Source organism: Bufo gargarizans, chromosome 3 (assembly GCF_014858855.1).
Source record: "Bufo gargarizans isolate SCDJY-AF-19 chromosome 3, ASM1485885v1, whole genome shotgun sequence".
Classification (NCBI taxonomy): domain Eukaryota; kingdom Metazoa; phylum Chordata; class Amphibia; order Anura; family Bufonidae; genus Bufo; species Bufo gargarizans.
In genome coordinates this window covers 316915093-316933333 of record NC_058082.1, presented here as the reverse complement: position 1 = coordinate 316933333, position 18241 = coordinate 316915093, and the positions used below count along the sequence as shown (strand labels likewise).

The 18241-nt window shown below is 44.5% G+C and overlaps 1 protein-coding gene across 2 annotated transcripts in view; it reads left to right on the top strand.

The window, feature by feature from the left end:
* Positions 1–14855, top strand: part of UTP11 (UTP11 small subunit processome component) — a 44679-nt gene extending 29824 nt beyond the window's left edge. For both annotated transcript variants that reach the window (XM_044287041.1, XM_044287042.1), the window contains exons 4-9: positions 2975–3077; positions 4280–4393; positions 9230–9323; positions 13494–13624; positions 14405–14515; positions 14667–14855. In XM_044287041.1, the coding sequence (XP_044142976.1) occupies positions 2975–3077; positions 4280–4393; positions 9230–9323; positions 13494–13624; positions 14405–14515; positions 14667–14750 (637 nt within the window). In that variant the 3' untranslated portion in view covers positions 14751–14855. The remainder of the gene's footprint in view (positions 1–2974; positions 3078–4279; positions 4394–9229; positions 9324–13493; positions 13625–14404; positions 14516–14666) is intronic.
* Positions 14856–18241: the final 3386 nt, after the last annotated feature.

Genomic DNA, 18241 nt, shown 5'->3' with positions numbered 1-18241 from the left:
CACACATGTGGTATCGCCGTACTCAGGAGAAGTTGGGGAATGTGTTTTGGGGTGTCATTTTACATATACCCATGCTGGGTGAGAAAAATATCTTGGTCAAATGCCAACTTTGTATAAAAAAAATGGGAAAAGTTATCTTTTGCCAAGATATTTCTCTCACCCAGCATGGTTATATGTAAAATGGCACCCCAAAACACCTTCCCCAACTTCTCCTGAGTACGGCGATACCAGATGTTTGACACTTTTTTGCAGCCAAGGTGGGCAAAGGGGCACATATTCCAAAGTGCACCTTTCGGATTTCACAGGCCATTTTTTACAGATTTTGATTGCAAGGTACTTCTTACACATTTGGGCCCCTAAATTACCAGGGCAGTATAACTACGCCACAAGTGACCCCATTTTGGAAAGAAGACACCCCAAGGTATTCCGTGAGGGGCACGGCGAGTTCCTAGAATTTTTTATTTTTTGTCACAAGTTAGCGGAAAATGATGATTTTTCTTTTTTCCTTACAAAGTCTCATCTTCCACTAACTTGCGACAAAAAATAACAAATTCTAGGAACTCGCCGTGCCCCTCACGGAATACCTTGGGGTGTCTTCTTTCCAAAATGGGGTCACTTGTGGGGTAGTTATACTGCCCTGGCAATTTAGGGGCCCAAATGTGTGAGAAGAACTTTGCAATCAAAATGTGTAAAAAATGACCGGTGAAATCCGAAAGGTGCACTTTGGAATATGTGCCCCTTTGCCCACCTTGGCTGCAAAAAAGTGTCACACATGTGGTATCGCCGTACTCAGGAGAAGTTGGGGAATGTGTTTTGGGGTGTCATTTTACATATACCCATGCTGGGTGAGAGAAATATCTTGGCAAAAGACAACTTTTCCAATTTTTTTTATACAAAGTTGGCATTTGACCAAGATATTTTTCTCACCCAGCATGGGTATATGTAAAATGACACCCCAAAACACATTGCCCAACTTCTCCTGAGTACGGCGATACCACATGTGTGACACTTTTTTGCAGCCAAGGTGGGCAAAGGGGCACATATTCCAAAGTGCACCTTTCGGATTTCACCGGTCATTTTTTACACATTTTGATTGCAAAGTTCTTCTCACACATTTGGGCCCCTAAATTGCCAGGGCAGTATAACTACCCCACAAGTGACCCCATTTTGGAAAGAAGACACCCCAAGGTATTCCGTGAGGGGCATGGCGAGTTCCTAGAATTTTTTATTTTTTGTCGCAAGTTAGTGGAATATGAGACTTTGTAAGAAAAAAATAAAAATAAAAAATCATCATTATTTTCCGCTAACTTGTGACAAAAAATAAAAAGTTCTATGAACTCACTATGCCCATCAGCGAATACCTTAGGGTGTCTACTTTCCGAAATGGGGTCATTTGTGGGGTTTTTCTACTGTCTGGGCATTGTAGAACCTCAGGAAACATGACAGGTGCTCAGAAAGTCAGAGCTGCTTCAAAAAGCGGAAATTCACATTTTTGTACCATAGTTTGTAAACGCTATAACTTTTACCCAAACCATTTTTTTTTTTTGCCCAAACATTTTTTTTTATCAAAGACATGTAGAACTATAAATTTAGCGAAAAATTTATATATGGATGTCGTTTTTTTTGCAAAATTTTACAGCTGAAAGTGAAAAATGTCATTTTTTTGCAAAAAAATCGTTACATTTCGATTAATAACAAAAAAAGTAAAAATGTCAGCAGCAATAAAATACCACCAAATGAAAGCTCTATTAGTGAGAAGAAAAGGAGGTAAAATTCATTTGGGTGGTAAGTTGCATGACCGAGCGATAAACGGTGAAAGGAGTGTAGTGCCGAAGTGTAAAAAGTGCTCTGGTCATGAAGGGGGTTTCAGCTAGCGGGGCTGAAGTGGTTAATAATGAAAAAATAAATAAATACCGGATTCGTTTTTCCGGATGACACTGGAGGGACTGATCCTGTATTTCAATGCATTTGTCAGACGGATCCGCATCCGGATCCATCTGACAAATGCCATCAGTTTGCGTCCGAATTGCCTGCGACGGAACTGCCTGCCGGAATCCTCTGCCGCAAGTGTGAAAGTACCCTTAGGCAGTTTCCTAAATGTCTCCTATGGACTGTGTAGATCTACTTTAAGCTGATCCTGTGATCTCTGACCTGCTGTCAGTGTTTTTACAGTATATCTGTAATTGTTTCCGTTTTGGCTACTCGACTGTGTGGTATAAATAACATGAGGAGCAGGGAGAATACACGTACATAAGAATGTCATTACCATTGGGGCGTGGTAAATTGCCCTGTATGGTCACTGATTGATTGGGGCAAATTAAAACAAGAAAAAAGAGCTGCAGTAACACTACAGGGCAAGCAATGTATCCTGTAAGTCATCCTCTCACGTCAGGTTATTCAAAATAATCAGTTTCTTAGCTCTATCCGTTTCTGGGAAAGCTGGGTGACATTAAATATGGCTGCAGTGCTACCCTGCTTTACTACAGCCCTGAATGACAATCAGCCTTGTTATGTAATGGTACTTAGATCACTAGATACCCTGGTGGGAGCTGCGATGGCCGCTATATTGGTTGTCGTCACCCAGCTTTCCCAGAGACAGGTGAATGAAAACGTCTGATTGTTATGGGATGGGTCTGTGATGCCACAGATGCCTCCAGTCTGCTGAAGCTCCTAAGGACTCTTTCACACTTGCGGCAGGACGGATCCGACAGGCTGGTCTCCCTGTCGGATTCGTCCTTCCGCTGTTTCGCTGGACCGCCGCTCTGTCCCCATTGACTATAATGGGGACGGGGGCTGAGCTCCGGCGCAGCACGGCGGTGCACGGCGAAAGCCGCCGGACTAAAAAGTCCTGCATATTGGTTGTGAATTTACAGATTGTTGACCACTCTGGCTTTGTGTATTTTTTTTTATTTTTTTTTATTTTTTCATGTATGGGACACAGGTTGATGTGTTTATGTTTTTATACTTAACCCAGGGACTATAAGAAGAAAAGAACAACCCTCAATGCCTTGCGGAAGAAAGCCCTTGAAAAGAATCCCGATGAATTCTACTTTAAAATGACCTCAACAAAACTCCAGGTGATTGACAATGTCTGGAGCAGTGTTCCTTTAGCTCTAGATTTAGAATCGTTAGCATTTACGTTTAGGTCCAGTTCACACTGAGTTTATGTGCACATTTTGGGGAGTTTCCGCCTCAAAATCAGGTTTAAAAAAATGCCTCAACATCCTCCCATTCATTTCAATGGGAAGTGGCACTTAGATTTTTTTTATTTTTCAACGTGGAAAAAAGAAGCAGCATGACCTATCTTGGGGAGGAATCCCTGCAGAATCTCCCATCGAAATGAATGGGAAGCATAAAAAAACAGCTCCGTACATGTCCATGCGTTATTTACATGTTTTCTGCATAGTTTTTGGTGCTGATCCACACCAAAAACCACAAGTTTATTGAAGTAAAAACCCACTGGTTAAATAAAGCATAAAAAACACAAAAACCTGCTGAATAAAACGTGGATTTCATGCTGAATTTTGTAGGCAAATTTTTTAAATCCGTTGTGTGACCATACTCGGTGTCCCCCCTCCTCCACAACTATCTGCCACTGGTACAATGTCTTATGTCGGGATAGCCAACCTGCGGCTCCACATTTGTTGTAAAACTACAACTGCCACTATGCCCAGCTGTAGGCAGTGTGAGCATGCTGGGAGTTGTAGCTTTGCAACAGCTGGAGGGCCGCAGGTTGGCCATCGCTGTCTTATTTCCTCTGGTCTTGCAACCCCATCCAAATAGCCCACTCGGATACAGCCTCCTTAGTAACACTAGCTCCTTGTCGCCACCTATTGTTGGCTTTGGTAAGGTAGCCTTTTCATTGGCTATGTTGGACATTGCTGTGGTGGTTGGAGTGCTCCTCAGCGCAGGGAAAGTCTCATGCTATAAAATACACATGTGACTTCTGTCATCCACCCCTATGGCATGTTGGAAAAGTCATAAAAGTGCAGATAGTTTTAAAAAGTTGACCCCCTAAGCAACATCATGGAGCTGCTCCCAATGTGGCTGACTTTGGCTCGCCTGCAGATGCCATAGTTGCCCTTTCATTCCTGTGGATACCATGTGAGGCTACGTTTCCCCTGCAGAAATCTGTGCACCCTCAGTGATCAGCTGATTTGCATGTGTGTTTACATCCTGAGGACTATCACTGATGCTCATTTTGACTGTTTATATATAATTATCACTTGATATTTCCTGAAATGTATGGTGTGCTTATTGTCTCTACTGTTTTCTGAAGGATGGGGTCCACGTGATAAAGCAGAAGCCAGAAGAAGTCACTGATGAGCAGATGAAAATAATGAGGACGCAGGACATCAAGTATGTGGAGATGAAGAGAGTAGCAGAGGCTAAGGTAAGGATCTGCATATACTGCAGTGTATTTTATACTAACAAAATACAATTCTTTTACACAATTGCATAACTGTAAATTGTATTCTCACTCTGGATGCACGCGGACTATTGTATAAAAATGTCATTTTAGCGTACAGGCCACTGTCCACCTTACTCAGCCGTTAAAGTTAAAACTTGCCTGTGTAATCACAGAATAATCACAGCTTTTTTTTTTGTCTCTTCCCTTTGAAGAGGACCTGTCACCTGTCCTGACATGTCTGTTTTCATAACTTCATACATATCCAATGTAATAACAATTCTGGAGCATCTATTATGTCTGTATGTTGTGCCATTCCTTTATTATTTCTACTAGAAGTAATGAATGAATTGCTAGCAGTCTGCAGTAAGGGTACAGAGGGGAGGTAACCAGTTGGGGGGGGGGGGGGGGGGGGGTGTACCTGCACAGTCTGACAATGGCAGCACTGATTGAATAGAGTGAGTTCACCCCCCCCCCCCCAACTGGTTACCTCCCCTCTGTACCCTTACTGCAGACTACTAGCATTTCATCATAACTTCTAGTAGAAATAACACAGGAATGGCACAACATAGAGCTATAAGAATAGGTGTTCCAGAATTGTTATTACATGGGGAATGCATGACGCTATTAAAACTGGCATGTCAGGAGCGATGACAGGTCCCCTTTGAATTTATGTGTACTGTATTCAGCGTTGTGAAATGTGCTAATGCTGGCTAGGGGCATGTACACACAGATTTCTGACCAAATCGGGTCTCTGCTTGCTTTCATTGTTTGGAAACGGGGCTTATTGCGCTCTTATACATTTGTTGAACTTTTCATCAAATGTTATTTAAACACGGTTGGGACTGGTTTGTAAACAGTGTTTCTATTCACTGACCTCCAACAGAGATATTTAAAATGGTGAAGATTAAAACACAATGTAAATTCGGAAAGTTCCATAAGATTATTTTTTTTTATACAGTGAACCAGCTTTAAAGGGCATCAGCAGATCTGTCCCTATGACACTGGCTGACCTGTTACACATGCACTTTGTTAGCTGAAGGCATCTGTGTTGGTCCCATGTTCATATGTGCCTGCACTGCTGAGAAATATGATGTTTTAATAAATGCAAATGAGCCTCTAGGAGCAACAGGGGCGTTGTCATTACACCTAGAGGCGTTAGAGTAATTGGTGAAAAGTTTGTGGCACAGACCTTTTAATTGCATAAACTGTCAGCATGATCAACCCTATTAAACCAGGCAAATTGCTTGGTAGGGTTGATCATGTTGATTGAAACAATATATTTCTATTCTCTAGCCTGCAGTATTGCTGAGTTAGGCCTCATTCACACATCAGCATTCGGTCAGTGATTTTGAGCCAAAAGCAGGTGTAGCTCTAAACGCAGAACAGATGCAGATCTTTCCATTATACCTTATCTCTGAGGAGGCTCCACTCCTGGTTTTGGCCAAAAATCACTGACGTGTGAATGAGGCTTTATGCTGACTTTTATCTTTTATTTAAATTAGGCAGTTGAAGTAGAGAGGGGCTGGCTTTAGCTCTTTGAGCACCAATAAAGCTATGCCCCTAGTGCTCCCTTCTCTCCCCCCTTTATCAACTCCAAACCTCACATCCAGTACTTGTCTTCTTGTGCCTGCTCTGTTTTCACATACTCGGTGCCTGCGCAGTACAGGTTCACAGTGTGCAGCAATGTCATTCCAGGTACTCCTGTTCAGAGACAGGATGTACGCTTCAGAGTAGAATGAGGTTGTCGGCGCCTGTGCAATCTGAATCTGTGCCGCTCGACAAACCACAGCAGATGGAGGGTGCAGCTGCCGATTTTGAAGACCAGTCACATCTTCTGATGTCTGTTTTAGTAACTACCTGCATCCTCTGTGTAATAACAATTCTGAAGCCTCTTTTCATAGAACCGTTATGCCATTCTATTCCTGTTAGATATCTATGAATGATTTGCCAGCAGTCTACAATAAAATTCCATCTGTGTGTCCCTGCACAGTCTGACATCATTCAGCTGCTGCTGGCAGTGGTGTACTGTGTGGGGATACCCTCCCCACTGGTAGCATCCAGAGGGGCTTTTATTGTAGACTGCTGGCAATCAATTCATGAACTTCTAGTATGAATAAACGAGGAACGACTCGGCACAGTTGTAAGCATAGATGCTCCAAAATTGTTATTACAAGTGGAATGCAAGAGGTGGTAATTCCTTTTTAAATGGGGTCTGTCAGCAGTTCTGACCATGTTAAACTGCTGCCAGCAGTAGGTAGGGGCTGGGGAGAGCAGGATAAACATACCTTTTGTGGAGCTTCTATTATCAAGGGTAGTGTGAGGTGAGTAAAAAATGACTTTTTTTTATGGTTTGAACTTTCGTACGCATTGATACCTAATATGCTTTTTTTTTTTATTGTTTATATATTTTTATAGGTTAAATTTGGAAAGAGGGGATGATCTAAAAATGTGTGTGGTTTTTTTTTTTTTTTTTTTTTTATTAACTATTATCCCCCCTTAAGCGACTAGAACCTTGGATCTTTTGATCCATTGTGCTATTCACCCTAATAGAGACTTCACACTCTCCCTGCTGCTCTGGGCTTTGTGACAACAGCAGCAGAGAGGGAGCTTACCGTGACAGGGAGGGCTTCAGTAGCCATGGTAACCGATCGGAACCCTGCGATTTCACTGCTGTGGCTTCGATCGGAAGCTGCCACTGCCACCAATGAATATAACAATGAGGAGGGGGGGCGCCTGTTGCCACTGTGTCACCAATGAAGATAATTGACATGATTATAATACAGAAGGGAGAGGCCACTGCGCCACCAATGCATATGATTAACCCTTAAAGGGACACTGACAGGCCCAAAAAGCATATTTAGGTATATATATGACAGCACAGGTCATATAAAGTGTATTAGAATCATCTAAGTATCCCCCCTGTCCACCTTTTAAATACAGTAAAAATAAGTTTTATAACCTGCTTTCATCGCGTTCAATCTGCCCAAGGGGCGGTGTTTCATCTCAACTTGCGCCCAGCCAGCCTCGCCACAACTGCCGTTTGAAGCGCCGCCCAGCTATTCAATATTCACTTCGCTGGGCGGCTACTAGTGTCCCCGGCCATCTTCAGCGCATGCGCCCGGCACCCTCACTGGCCGGGATCGCATCGCGCCTGCGCACAGTCTGATTCCCAGAGGCCGATGAAGCCTCTGCTTAATGCGCATGCGCCGGGCACAGCAGCGCTTCAGAGTAGCCGCCCAGCGAAGTAAATATTGATTAGCTGGGCGGCGCTTCAAACGGCAGTTGTGGCGAGGCTGGCTGGGCGCAAGTTGAGATGAAACACCGCCTCTTGGGCAGATTGAACACGATGAAAGCAGGTTATAAAACTTTTTTTTTTTTTTTTACTGGTGGACAGGGGGGATAATACACTTTATATGACCTGTACTGTCATATATATATATACACACACACACACGCACACACGCACGCGCACACACACACACGCACACGCACACACGCTTTTTGGGCCTGTCAGTGTCCCTTTTAAATACAAATGTAGGCTGCGGGTGCCAGCCGTATCACATACCCGGCCTCTATGACAGGGTGCCAGGGATGTACTAAAGCGGCCCTGGAAAAAATACTAAAAGTGGCCTTGTTTTGTAGTTGGGTCCAAATTGATGGAAGGCAAGGCTAGCAATACCATATTGTGGCACATTTATACCACCCCAACAGAGCCAAATACCACAGTCCATCACAAAATACACCCCCAAAAGCTTCCACTGGCTGGCCACGCGGAGGGCTCAGACAGCCCTCTGGGCATTGGCTCACCGGGAAATTTCCCTGTAAGGTTTATGGCCAATCCGCCCCTGCAGGGCGCTGTGATCCCCGTCAATTAACTCCTCAGGTGCATGTGTGATACGGCCGGTGTAACGTTACATTACCCTACTTCGTGACATTTCCCTACCTCGTAACTTCCGGTCGCACCGGAAATGACGCGAGGAGGCGTGCCGGAGTTGTGCCGATATGCGCAAAACGACGGTTTAAGGAAATCTCACAGCGGAGTTCAGCTGGACACCGGGACACTGCACATGCGCAGGAGAGCCTCACCAGCCTTAGAGTAGGGAAAAATTACGGCCTAGTGCGCAAGCGCGGCTAACTACAGAATATCCATCTGATCTCCGCACCTGCACTGTGTGGGGGTAGGGAGATCAGATTTTTTTCTGTTAAATATATACTACTCTAAGGCTGGTCAGGCACTCCGGCGCATGCGCAGTGTCCCGGTGTCCAGCTGAACTCCGCTGTGAGATTTCCCTAAACCGTCGTTTTGCGCATGTGCAGATCGGCACGCCTCCTCACGTTATTTCCGGTGCGACCAGAAGTTACGAGGTAGGGAAATCTCACGAAGTAGGGTAATGTAACGTTGCACCGGCACCCGCAGCCTACATTTGTATTTAAGGGTTATGCATTGGTGAAGCAGTGACCTCCCCCCTCAGTATTATAATCATGTTAATTATCTTCATTGGTGGCAGCGTCACAGCCCTTCCTCCTTCTCCACTGTGCTGGCTCAGGAGAACATGGAGTGTGCCGAGGGCGGCGCGCGCCATGTTCTCTAACATATACTAGGCTGTGCAGTAGCGCAGCCTGTTATTGGAAACTAGCAAATCCCGGTATCGTATCGATCTGGGTGTAAAAATATCAACAGTTCGATACCCGTTGCTAACCTAGTTTAGCTTGAGCCTAATGCTGCTGGAGTAGCTATGACAGTTATAGAATATGTACATGCCGATGAATGCACCTTCTCCTAGTGTACTGCCTCAAAGCATGGTGTTTTTGTTACAGAAAATTGAACGCCTCAAGTCTGAGCTCCATCTGCTGGATGCTAAAGGAAAGCCTAAGAATAAACATACTTTCTTCTGTGACACCAAGAAAGAAGGCAAGTCGACCTTTCATCAGTAATGCAATGACTGTATTCACTATTCGTATTGCTGTATAGTATTACACCACTGTTATGTTGTGCGCGTTGTGGCTCCAAAACCCATGTTGCAGACCTCTCAACTACACAAGCACCCTACTCTGTATTGATCAGAGTAAGCACCCAGAAAACATCTGTCTTCAAATGGGTCTCCTTGACTGTAGGGTATTTTCCTCCACTTGGTCTCATTTTAGACACTCTTATGTGCACTATGTTCTGATGATCTGTCAGGAGAAAGGTGCTGCGGGCCGGCGGGTGACCACGGATCGGTGAGTAATAGCAAGCGCTTCACTCCAGCTCTGATGTCACATGACAAAAAATTGAGCATTGAGGATTTTTTTTGGTGTCGAATTACTCGATTCAATCAAGTTAGGCTACTTTCACACTAGCGTTTGATCGGATCCGTTCTGAACGGATCCGATCATATTAATGCAGACGGAGGCTCCGTTCAGTACGGATCCGTCTGCATTATATTGGCAAAAAAAAAGCTAGTGTGAAATTAGCCTGAGCGGATCCGTCCAGACTTTTACATTGAAAGTCAATGGGGGACGGATCCGTTTGAAGATTGAGCCATATTGTGGCATCTTCAAACGGATCCGTCCCCATTGACTTACATTGTAAGTCTGGACGGATCCGCATGACTCCGCACGGCCAGGCGGACACCCGAACGCTGCAAGCAGTGTTCAGGTGTCCGCCTGCTGAGCGGAGGCTGAACGCTGCCAGACTGATGCAGTCTGAGCGGATCCGCATCCATTCAGACTGCATCAGGGCTGGACGGAAGCGTTCGGGTCCGCTCGTGAGCCCCTTCAAACGGAGCTCACGAGCGGACAGCCGAACGCTAGTGTGAAACTAGCCTAATCAATTCAGCCGTACTTGTGTGTGCTCGCTCCCGAGGCTGTCTCAGTAGGAGATTCTGTATCGGCCTCTGGGAGAGCAGAGCAGATCCTCACATCTAATGATAAGTTGCTTGTCACAATCTGCTCTCTGTGATGTGTGAAAGTTTCCCCTCCTTTCAGGATTCAGTTTACTCTGGTTTTCTCTTATCTACTTATGTGTTTGCATAAGGAGATGACAGTATAGTGTTCCAGCACAGCTGTGATAGTCCTAAAATCTGTTTTGTGTTGGAGAGTCTCTGTATAGCACATCTACATGGCTGTAGCTCGTGCCCTGTAACTGTGCTATACATCCTAAGCTCTGGGCAGAGACTGCTCAGCACTCACTAGGTGGCCGGGGCTGGGAGTAAATGCGCATGCACTAGAATATGTGCGCGCGCGCTCCTGGCCACCAGAGCAGCCCGCCGAGCTGCTGAGTGTTTCTGTGCGCCTGCGCGGCCACCGCTGAGGTTAATTACTAAAGTGAGACGAGACCTTTTAATCCAGCATGAAACCATATTATGGTCATGATTTATTTCTAAAAGCTCCTGACTAGACAGTCACATAGAGGAATCCGGCATGGTCACAACTGCTGACAAACTATTGACAGCATTATCTAGGGGGCAGCAGTGCAAACATAAGTTCGGCAGTAGGTATCAGGAGTGGTGTGAAGTTGACGTTTTAGTCTGGCAATTTCTGCTTTTTAAAGGGGTTGAGCCCAGACATATCCCCATTTTCACCTAGGTAGCCCTCCTGACTTGAGCATCGGAGCAGTTCATGCTCCGATGCTCTCCTTTGCCCTGCGCTAAATCGTGCAGGGCAAAGGTATTTTCGAGAGTTCCGGTGACGTACTGGGCTCTGCTTAGGTCTACCAGGCGGAGGCTTCCGCCCAGCAGTGAGCCCGGTGATGTCACCGGCACTGAAGGGCGGGCTTTAGCGCTGCCCTAGCCTGTAAAACGTCACCGCACACACCGCTGGCCGGAAGCCTCCGCCCGGCAGTGTGTTATGGTAAATAAAAGAGCCTTTGGCCTGCGCAGGGCAAGAGAGCGCTTCAGAGCATGAAATTCTCCGATGCTAACATCTGGGGGGCTGCCTGGGTGAAATTATGGATATGTCCAGGTTCAGCTCTGAACCCGGACAACACGTTTAAAGGGAGTCAGTCAGCAGTACAAACATGCCTTTTTGTGGTGCTTTTCTCATCAGGAGTAGTGAGAATATAAAGTTTTATTTTGCGAAATTCTGCTCTTGTAAGTGCCCAGAATGTGGTTTGCTGTGAAAGGTGGTCTGCTCTTTGAATTGAGCTGCTTCACAGCCCAGTCCCTTTCCTCTCAATGACAGATATAGCGGTCTTCTGGTTGGATACTACAGCTGTTGCTTAGAGCTGAGGGGAAAGGGCTGTGAAGCAGCCTAAGTCCTCATGCACGCGACCGTTGTGTGCCTCCGTGTCTGTTCCGTTTTCCGTGATTTTCTGCGGACCCATTGACTTTCAATGGGTCAGTTGAAAACTCGGAAAATGCACCATTTGTCATCCGCATCCGTGTTTCCTGTCCGTCAAAAACTTAAGACCTGTCCTATTTTTTTTGATGGACAACTGTTCACAGACCCATTAAAGTCAATGGGTCTATGAAAAAACACGGAGGCACACAAGATTGCCATCCGCGTCTGTGATCCGTATCCGTAGGCTACTTTAGCACAGACGGATCTGCAAATCCGTCTGCATACAGCTTTTTCAGAGCTGAGTTTTCACATCGTGAAAAAACAGATCCGATAGTATATTCTAACACAGAGGCGTTCCCATAGTGATGGGGACACTTCAAGTTAGAATATTCTAAGAACTGTGTACATGACCGCCCCCTGCTGCCTGGCAGCACCCGATCTCTTACAGGGGCCTGTGATCCACACAATTAACCCCTCAGGTGCCGCACCAATTAATTTAATACATGGGAACGCCTCTGTGTTAGAATATACTGTCGGATCTGAGTTTTCACGATGTAACTCAAATCCGATGGTATATTCTAACATAGAGGCGTTCCCATGGTGATGGGGACGCTTCAAGTTAAAATATACCATCGGATTGGAGGAAACTCCGATAGGGACTCCTGACTTTACATTGAAAGTCAATGGGGGACGGATCTGTTTGCAATTGCACCATATTGTGTCAACGTCAAACGGATCCGTCCCCATTGACTTGCATTGTAAGTCAGGACGGATCCGTTTGGCTCCACACGGCCAGGCGGACACCAAAACGACTTTTTTTTTTTTTTTAACTTTCCTTCATGTCTGGTGATCCTCCAAAAATCACGGAACACACACTGAAGAAAAAACGGAGACAGATCACGGAACAACGGAACCCCGTTTTGCGGACCGTGAAAAAATACTGTCGTGTACATGAGGCCTAAGGCTACATTCACACAAACGTATTTTGTTTCAGTGTCCGTTGTGTGTAAAAGCTTTACAAAGTTATGATTGCACTGCTCTCAACATTCCCTACTTAGCGATCTCAGCAGTTTAGCATGGTCGAAACTATTGACAAACTCTATTTAAGTGCACTGGAGGAGGAGTGCCATTGAGGTGCATTATGCTCTCTTAGGGCTTTTTTACATCTGCATTAATACCGGGTGTTACCATGCACATCCGAGATACCATCCGTCCCCAATCACTATAATGGTGACCAGCGGCGATTCGACCTCTACCTGGCAAATATGGACATAGGCGGCCGGATGAAAACTGCAACACGCAACAGTATTTATTGAGCCACTCATCTGCACGTTTGCTGGGTTGTGGCCAGATCTTCGCTGGTCCCCATTATAGTGAATGGGGCCGGATGGTATCACAGCAGCGCCTGTGGTTCACCGATCCGGCAGGCTCTTCCAGGCCGGAACAACCTGCCCGGATCTGCTTAACGCTAATGTGAAACAACCCTTAATTGACCCGTTTCCCAACTCCATCTCTCTGTCTTGGTTGGATGCTACCACTGTGACTCAGCAGAAGCAATGGATTGTGATACGACCCATAACAGAAAGCACTTCATAGTACAGATCTGCTTCCTGGGCACTTACTTGCTGGACCAGAATCTGGAATAATAAATCTTCATATTCACACAACTTCTGATAACAAAAGCTCTACAACAAAAAAAATATTTGTACTGCACTCCCCAGCCCCTACCTAGTACTGTCAGCAATATAGCATGGTCAGTTCTGCTGGCAGACTCCCTTATCAGTCTTGTTTATTTTATGTCCTTTTTTGGTTTTCTATGTAGTGCTCAACTTTGACCTGGCAGAACGATTGAACACCGCTCCGGAGTTGGTTAACAGAGTGTATAACAGACCTACCTTAGAAACCTTACACAAGCAGAGAATAACGGGTCCCACTAATATGAATGTGTTAAAAGTAAGTCATTTTTATGCATAGATTTTGCCATTTTATCTTTTTGTAAAACAGTATTAGGCTCTGTTCACATCTGAAATCTCTGCACAAAATGATTCAGGTGTTTTTTAATGAATCTGTGACTGAGGCTCCTAATGGGGAGGCAGGGCTTAACAGGCAGTTTCCTGAGGGCTGTTTCACACGAGCGGATGCCGTGTGTGTCATCCACTGTGTGAAAGACAGCCAAGGCGTGCTCTGGACAGCATGATTGACAATGCTCCGTGCCTCTCTGTCATCTTTTTTCTACAAAATTACAGTGAGATAAAGTTTTCACCGTGATTTTGTAGTAAAAAGGTCACAGAGAGGCACGGAGCATTGTCAATCATGTTAATGCTCCGTGTCTCTGCTGTCCAGTGTGGGGCTTGGCTGTCATTCACGCTGCGGATGACACGCACGGCATCTGCTCGTGTGAAGCAGACCTGGAAGCCTTACCAAGACCCCAGGCCGCCATAGCAAGCAATTGGTACCCCATAATTTTGCAGCTGGAGTGGCACCAGGATGTCAGAGGATGCCCACTGTCTTTGACTATCCTTTCAGAGGCTGTGGACAGTTTTGAATGTACAGTATTCACCACTCCTGCACCTGTCACATATATTTATGTAGAACGGTCAGGAAGGGATTCATTGTATATTTCAAAGCTTTATTCTTATGGCCTTTCAGTATTTCTGGCATGTATTTTTGTATTTAACTTCATCCAGATAAATGACCCTCCATGTTTTGACGCGTGGTCTTTTCCATCTACAGAAACTGGCTAAACAAAGGCAACGGCAGTATGAAATGTTAAATCAAAGAATCGAAAGAGAAAAGAAAATGTTTGTCATCTCTCAGAAAATACAGGCGCGTAAAGATATTATGGTGAGGAGTCGTCCTATTTATTTCTGGTTCACGCATCTAGTGGGGTTGAGTGCTCGATTAGTGTGCAACTACCAAAAATGACACCAGCCATTGTTTGCATCTTTGTGGAAGTTTATTAATACCATTGTCTTTTTTTTTTTTTATTAAATAGGAAAAAAGAGAAAAAGTTAAAGTGAAGAAAGAAACTGTGAATTCCGCACCTATTTATAAATTCAAAAGTCAGCGAACGAGATAGCTGCTGCAGTGACTAGATAGCCGCTGAACGTGAATTGTTTTTATTTTTTTTGGGTTAAATTTCAGACAAAAATTAAAGCTGTGGTTCAGCCACTGTATACTTTAATTTGCTGTACAGTTTGTCCCATTGCAATTGACTTATATAATCATGACCATTTGTATATATTTCTCTTCTGGCCTGTGGCCTAAGTTGCTGTGTCCCAGTGCAGGTGGTACCAACAATCAGAAAAGCCTGTGTCCCCATCCTTGTGCTGCCTGAGGCATGGCAAAGGTGGTCACGATGTCATTGCAGCCTCCAGCGCCATTCTACTGCCCCATAAGCTTCAGGCCTAGTGGCCTATCAGACTAGACAGTGGGGACGAAAGCCATAAGCTTACGTGGCCTGCCATAAACTTATGGGGTTGCAGACTGCAGATAAGTACTTCAGGGGTTTGCGACTCCTGTTCCAGATTATGTTTAACCCTATTTTGGGCATGAAAGAGGACCTGTAACCTCTCCTGACATGTTTACCAACTACTTGCATCCCTTTTTGTAATAGCAATTTTGGAGCATCTTTTCTTATGACTCTGTGCTGTACCATTCCTTTATTATTCTTTTTAGAAGTCTGAATTACTAGCAGTTTGCAATGAAGGTGCAGATGGGTGTTACCAGAGGGGTGCGTGTCCTTTCATAGTCTATTATGCAATCAGTGCTACCATAATCAGCAATTCATTCATAACTTCTAGCAGGAATAAACGGAATTGAACAACACAGTCCCAAGAATAATTGCTGCAGAATTTGTATTACATGGGGTATACAAGCAGTTATTAAAACTTACATGTCAGGAGGGGACAGCACATTTTTAACCCCTTAACACATAATGCAGGACATGTATGGTATTATGCGCCCATAATTGTATGGAGTGGACTGCTGCAGTGAGCCCGCTCCATACGCGGTAGGTGCCAGCTGTATAATATGGCAGGCCCTCAGCTGCAATGACATGGACTTGCCAAACTCTGTCGTTTAACCCCTAAGATGCTTTGATCAACAGCGACTGCGGCATCTGTGAGGAAAGGGAGAGGGATGCAGCTCCTTTGCCTTCCAGTCAGAGCCCTTATAGTGAAATTTCGGGGCTCTGATAGATTATGATGACAGCTTGGGCCTTGCTGAGGCTTCTCAGGGCTGTCATAGTAACTTCCCTGCTAAGCTGTACGTGAGACACAATTCAGCATGGAGTGCGTCAAATCCTGTTCACTCTAATACAGTGATGGCTAACCTTGGCACTCCAGCTGTGGTAAAACTACAACTCCCAAGATGCTCCCCTTGCTTGGCTGCTCTCAGAACTCTATAGACATAAATGGAGCATGCTGGGAGTCGTAGTTTCAACACAGCTGGAGTGCCAAGGTTAGCCATCACTGCCCTAATAGATCTCTATTAGGTTGAATGGGACCAGGGATCAAAAGATCCCAGGTTCTAGCCCCTTAACGGGGCTAATGGCAAAAAAAATATTCAAGAGCTGTTTTGGTTATTTCACGTAATCTTTATGTTTTTTGGTGTGCTGAATCCGAAAATGATATCCATTTTGTCATAGGACATCACGTTTCCTGACCATTTAGGTAACTGTTAAATAAGGCAATACCTCAAAATAAATGGAAATAGACTTCTAAAATTCGTTTTTTATTGCAATTTTTTTCATGAAAATCCTTTTTTGAACTGAAATGAGCTCATCTACACACACTAAACTCGATTCTTCCTCCCTGTGAGGCTCCTCTTGGTGCATTTACGCTTGTGAGTAGCATCTGGAATGTCTCTCTGAAGCATCCAACAGTAGTCTGCCATCATTGTAATGCTCCATTTTCCCTAGTATCTCCTTTCCATCTCTTTAATGTCTTGGTGGAATCGTTCACCTTGTTCCTCAGTCACAGCTCCCAAATATTCAGGAAAGTAGTCAAGGTGGGACTGGAGGAAATGCACTTTCAAACTCATCAGGCAACCTAAAGCTTGAAATGCTTTCAGCATTCGTCCGATGATCTTTTTGTAGTGAGGATCTTTGTTATTGCCTAAAAATTTCTGTATGACTTCTTTAAATGCAATCCACCCTTCTTTTTGAGGATCCATCATGGTACTGACAAACTCTTGATCAACTATAAGCCTTCTAATGTCTGGTCCGACGAACACGCCTTCCTTCAATTTTGCCTCCGACAGGCCTGAAAACTTAGTGACCAAGTATTTGAAGCATTCTCCATCTCTTGGAAGGTTTTTTACGAATTGCTTTATCAATCCCAATTTTATGTGGAGAGGTGTTAGAAGAACTTTATGGGAAGGTACCAAAGTTTCTAAGAGGACATTTTTTTTCACCGACTGTTAGCACCCTCGGCTGCCAACTCTTCTTGGTCCAGTGATTTTGTCGGTCTCGTCTGTCCCATAGACACAGAAAACAAGGGTATTTGGTATACCCAGCTTGTTGCCCGAGCAGCATGCACAAGACCTTCAAGTCCCCACACACTTGCCCACCATGGTCTTCATATTTAAGTTTACGGAGAACCAATTCCAAGTTCTTGTAGGTTTCCTTCAAGTGTACGGAATTACCTACAGGTATGGAAGCGTAAAAACCACCGTTATGGATTAAAACTGCTTTGAGACCTATTTTTTAAGAATCTTTAAAAAGACGCCATTGCGCTGAATCATATTGGATTTTTTCTTCAGACCTTCGACATCGATGCAATAAACCAACTTGTCTTCCTGGGCAAAGTAAGGAACAAACTCCTTTTCTCAATGTCTAAACCATGAAGATGACACTCCTGGCAACAATAAATTCCTGCTTTTCAACCTTGATCCGAGTAACTCAGCGGCATCTTTGGGAAGATTCAAGTCTCTTACCAAATCATTTATCTCCTCCTGAGAAAACTATTTTGGTCATGTATCATCTTCAAAGTCAGAACTTGATTCGTCATCTGGTTCAGGTATGACTTCACCTTCATCGGAGCTAGGTATCTCTTCCAAGGTAGCAGGGGGCTTGGGTACTGGTGCATCTGTTCCATGGGGGATGGGATGAATTGCTGAGTGAAGATTGGGGTATGAAATGGAATGTTTCCATTTGGAATTAAACCCTTTCACATTGCATGAACAAAAGTAACAGTCGTCAGTATGGTTCTTTTGCTCTCGCCATACCATAAGAATCCCATAAAGGAAAGATTTTTTCTTACCCTTGAACCAGTTTCGGAGGTTCTCAACACACAGTTTGCACACTTTGAGGCGCCCAAACTTTATCTTGATCTCCAATTTTTTGTCAAAAGTATGCGAAGTATACTTTGTGAAAAAGTCTGTAATATTCTGCTGTTGCTTCAACACTGTATATTCGCCACAGATGAAACAGAAACTATCTGGCGAATTAATTCACTTTCGTGGAAACATAACGGTTGAAGAATGATGAGCTAACACTAACTGCGATGAACAGCCTAGAACCAAGAACCTGAGGATAATTTGTGCACAAGTGTGGACTGCAGGAGAAAG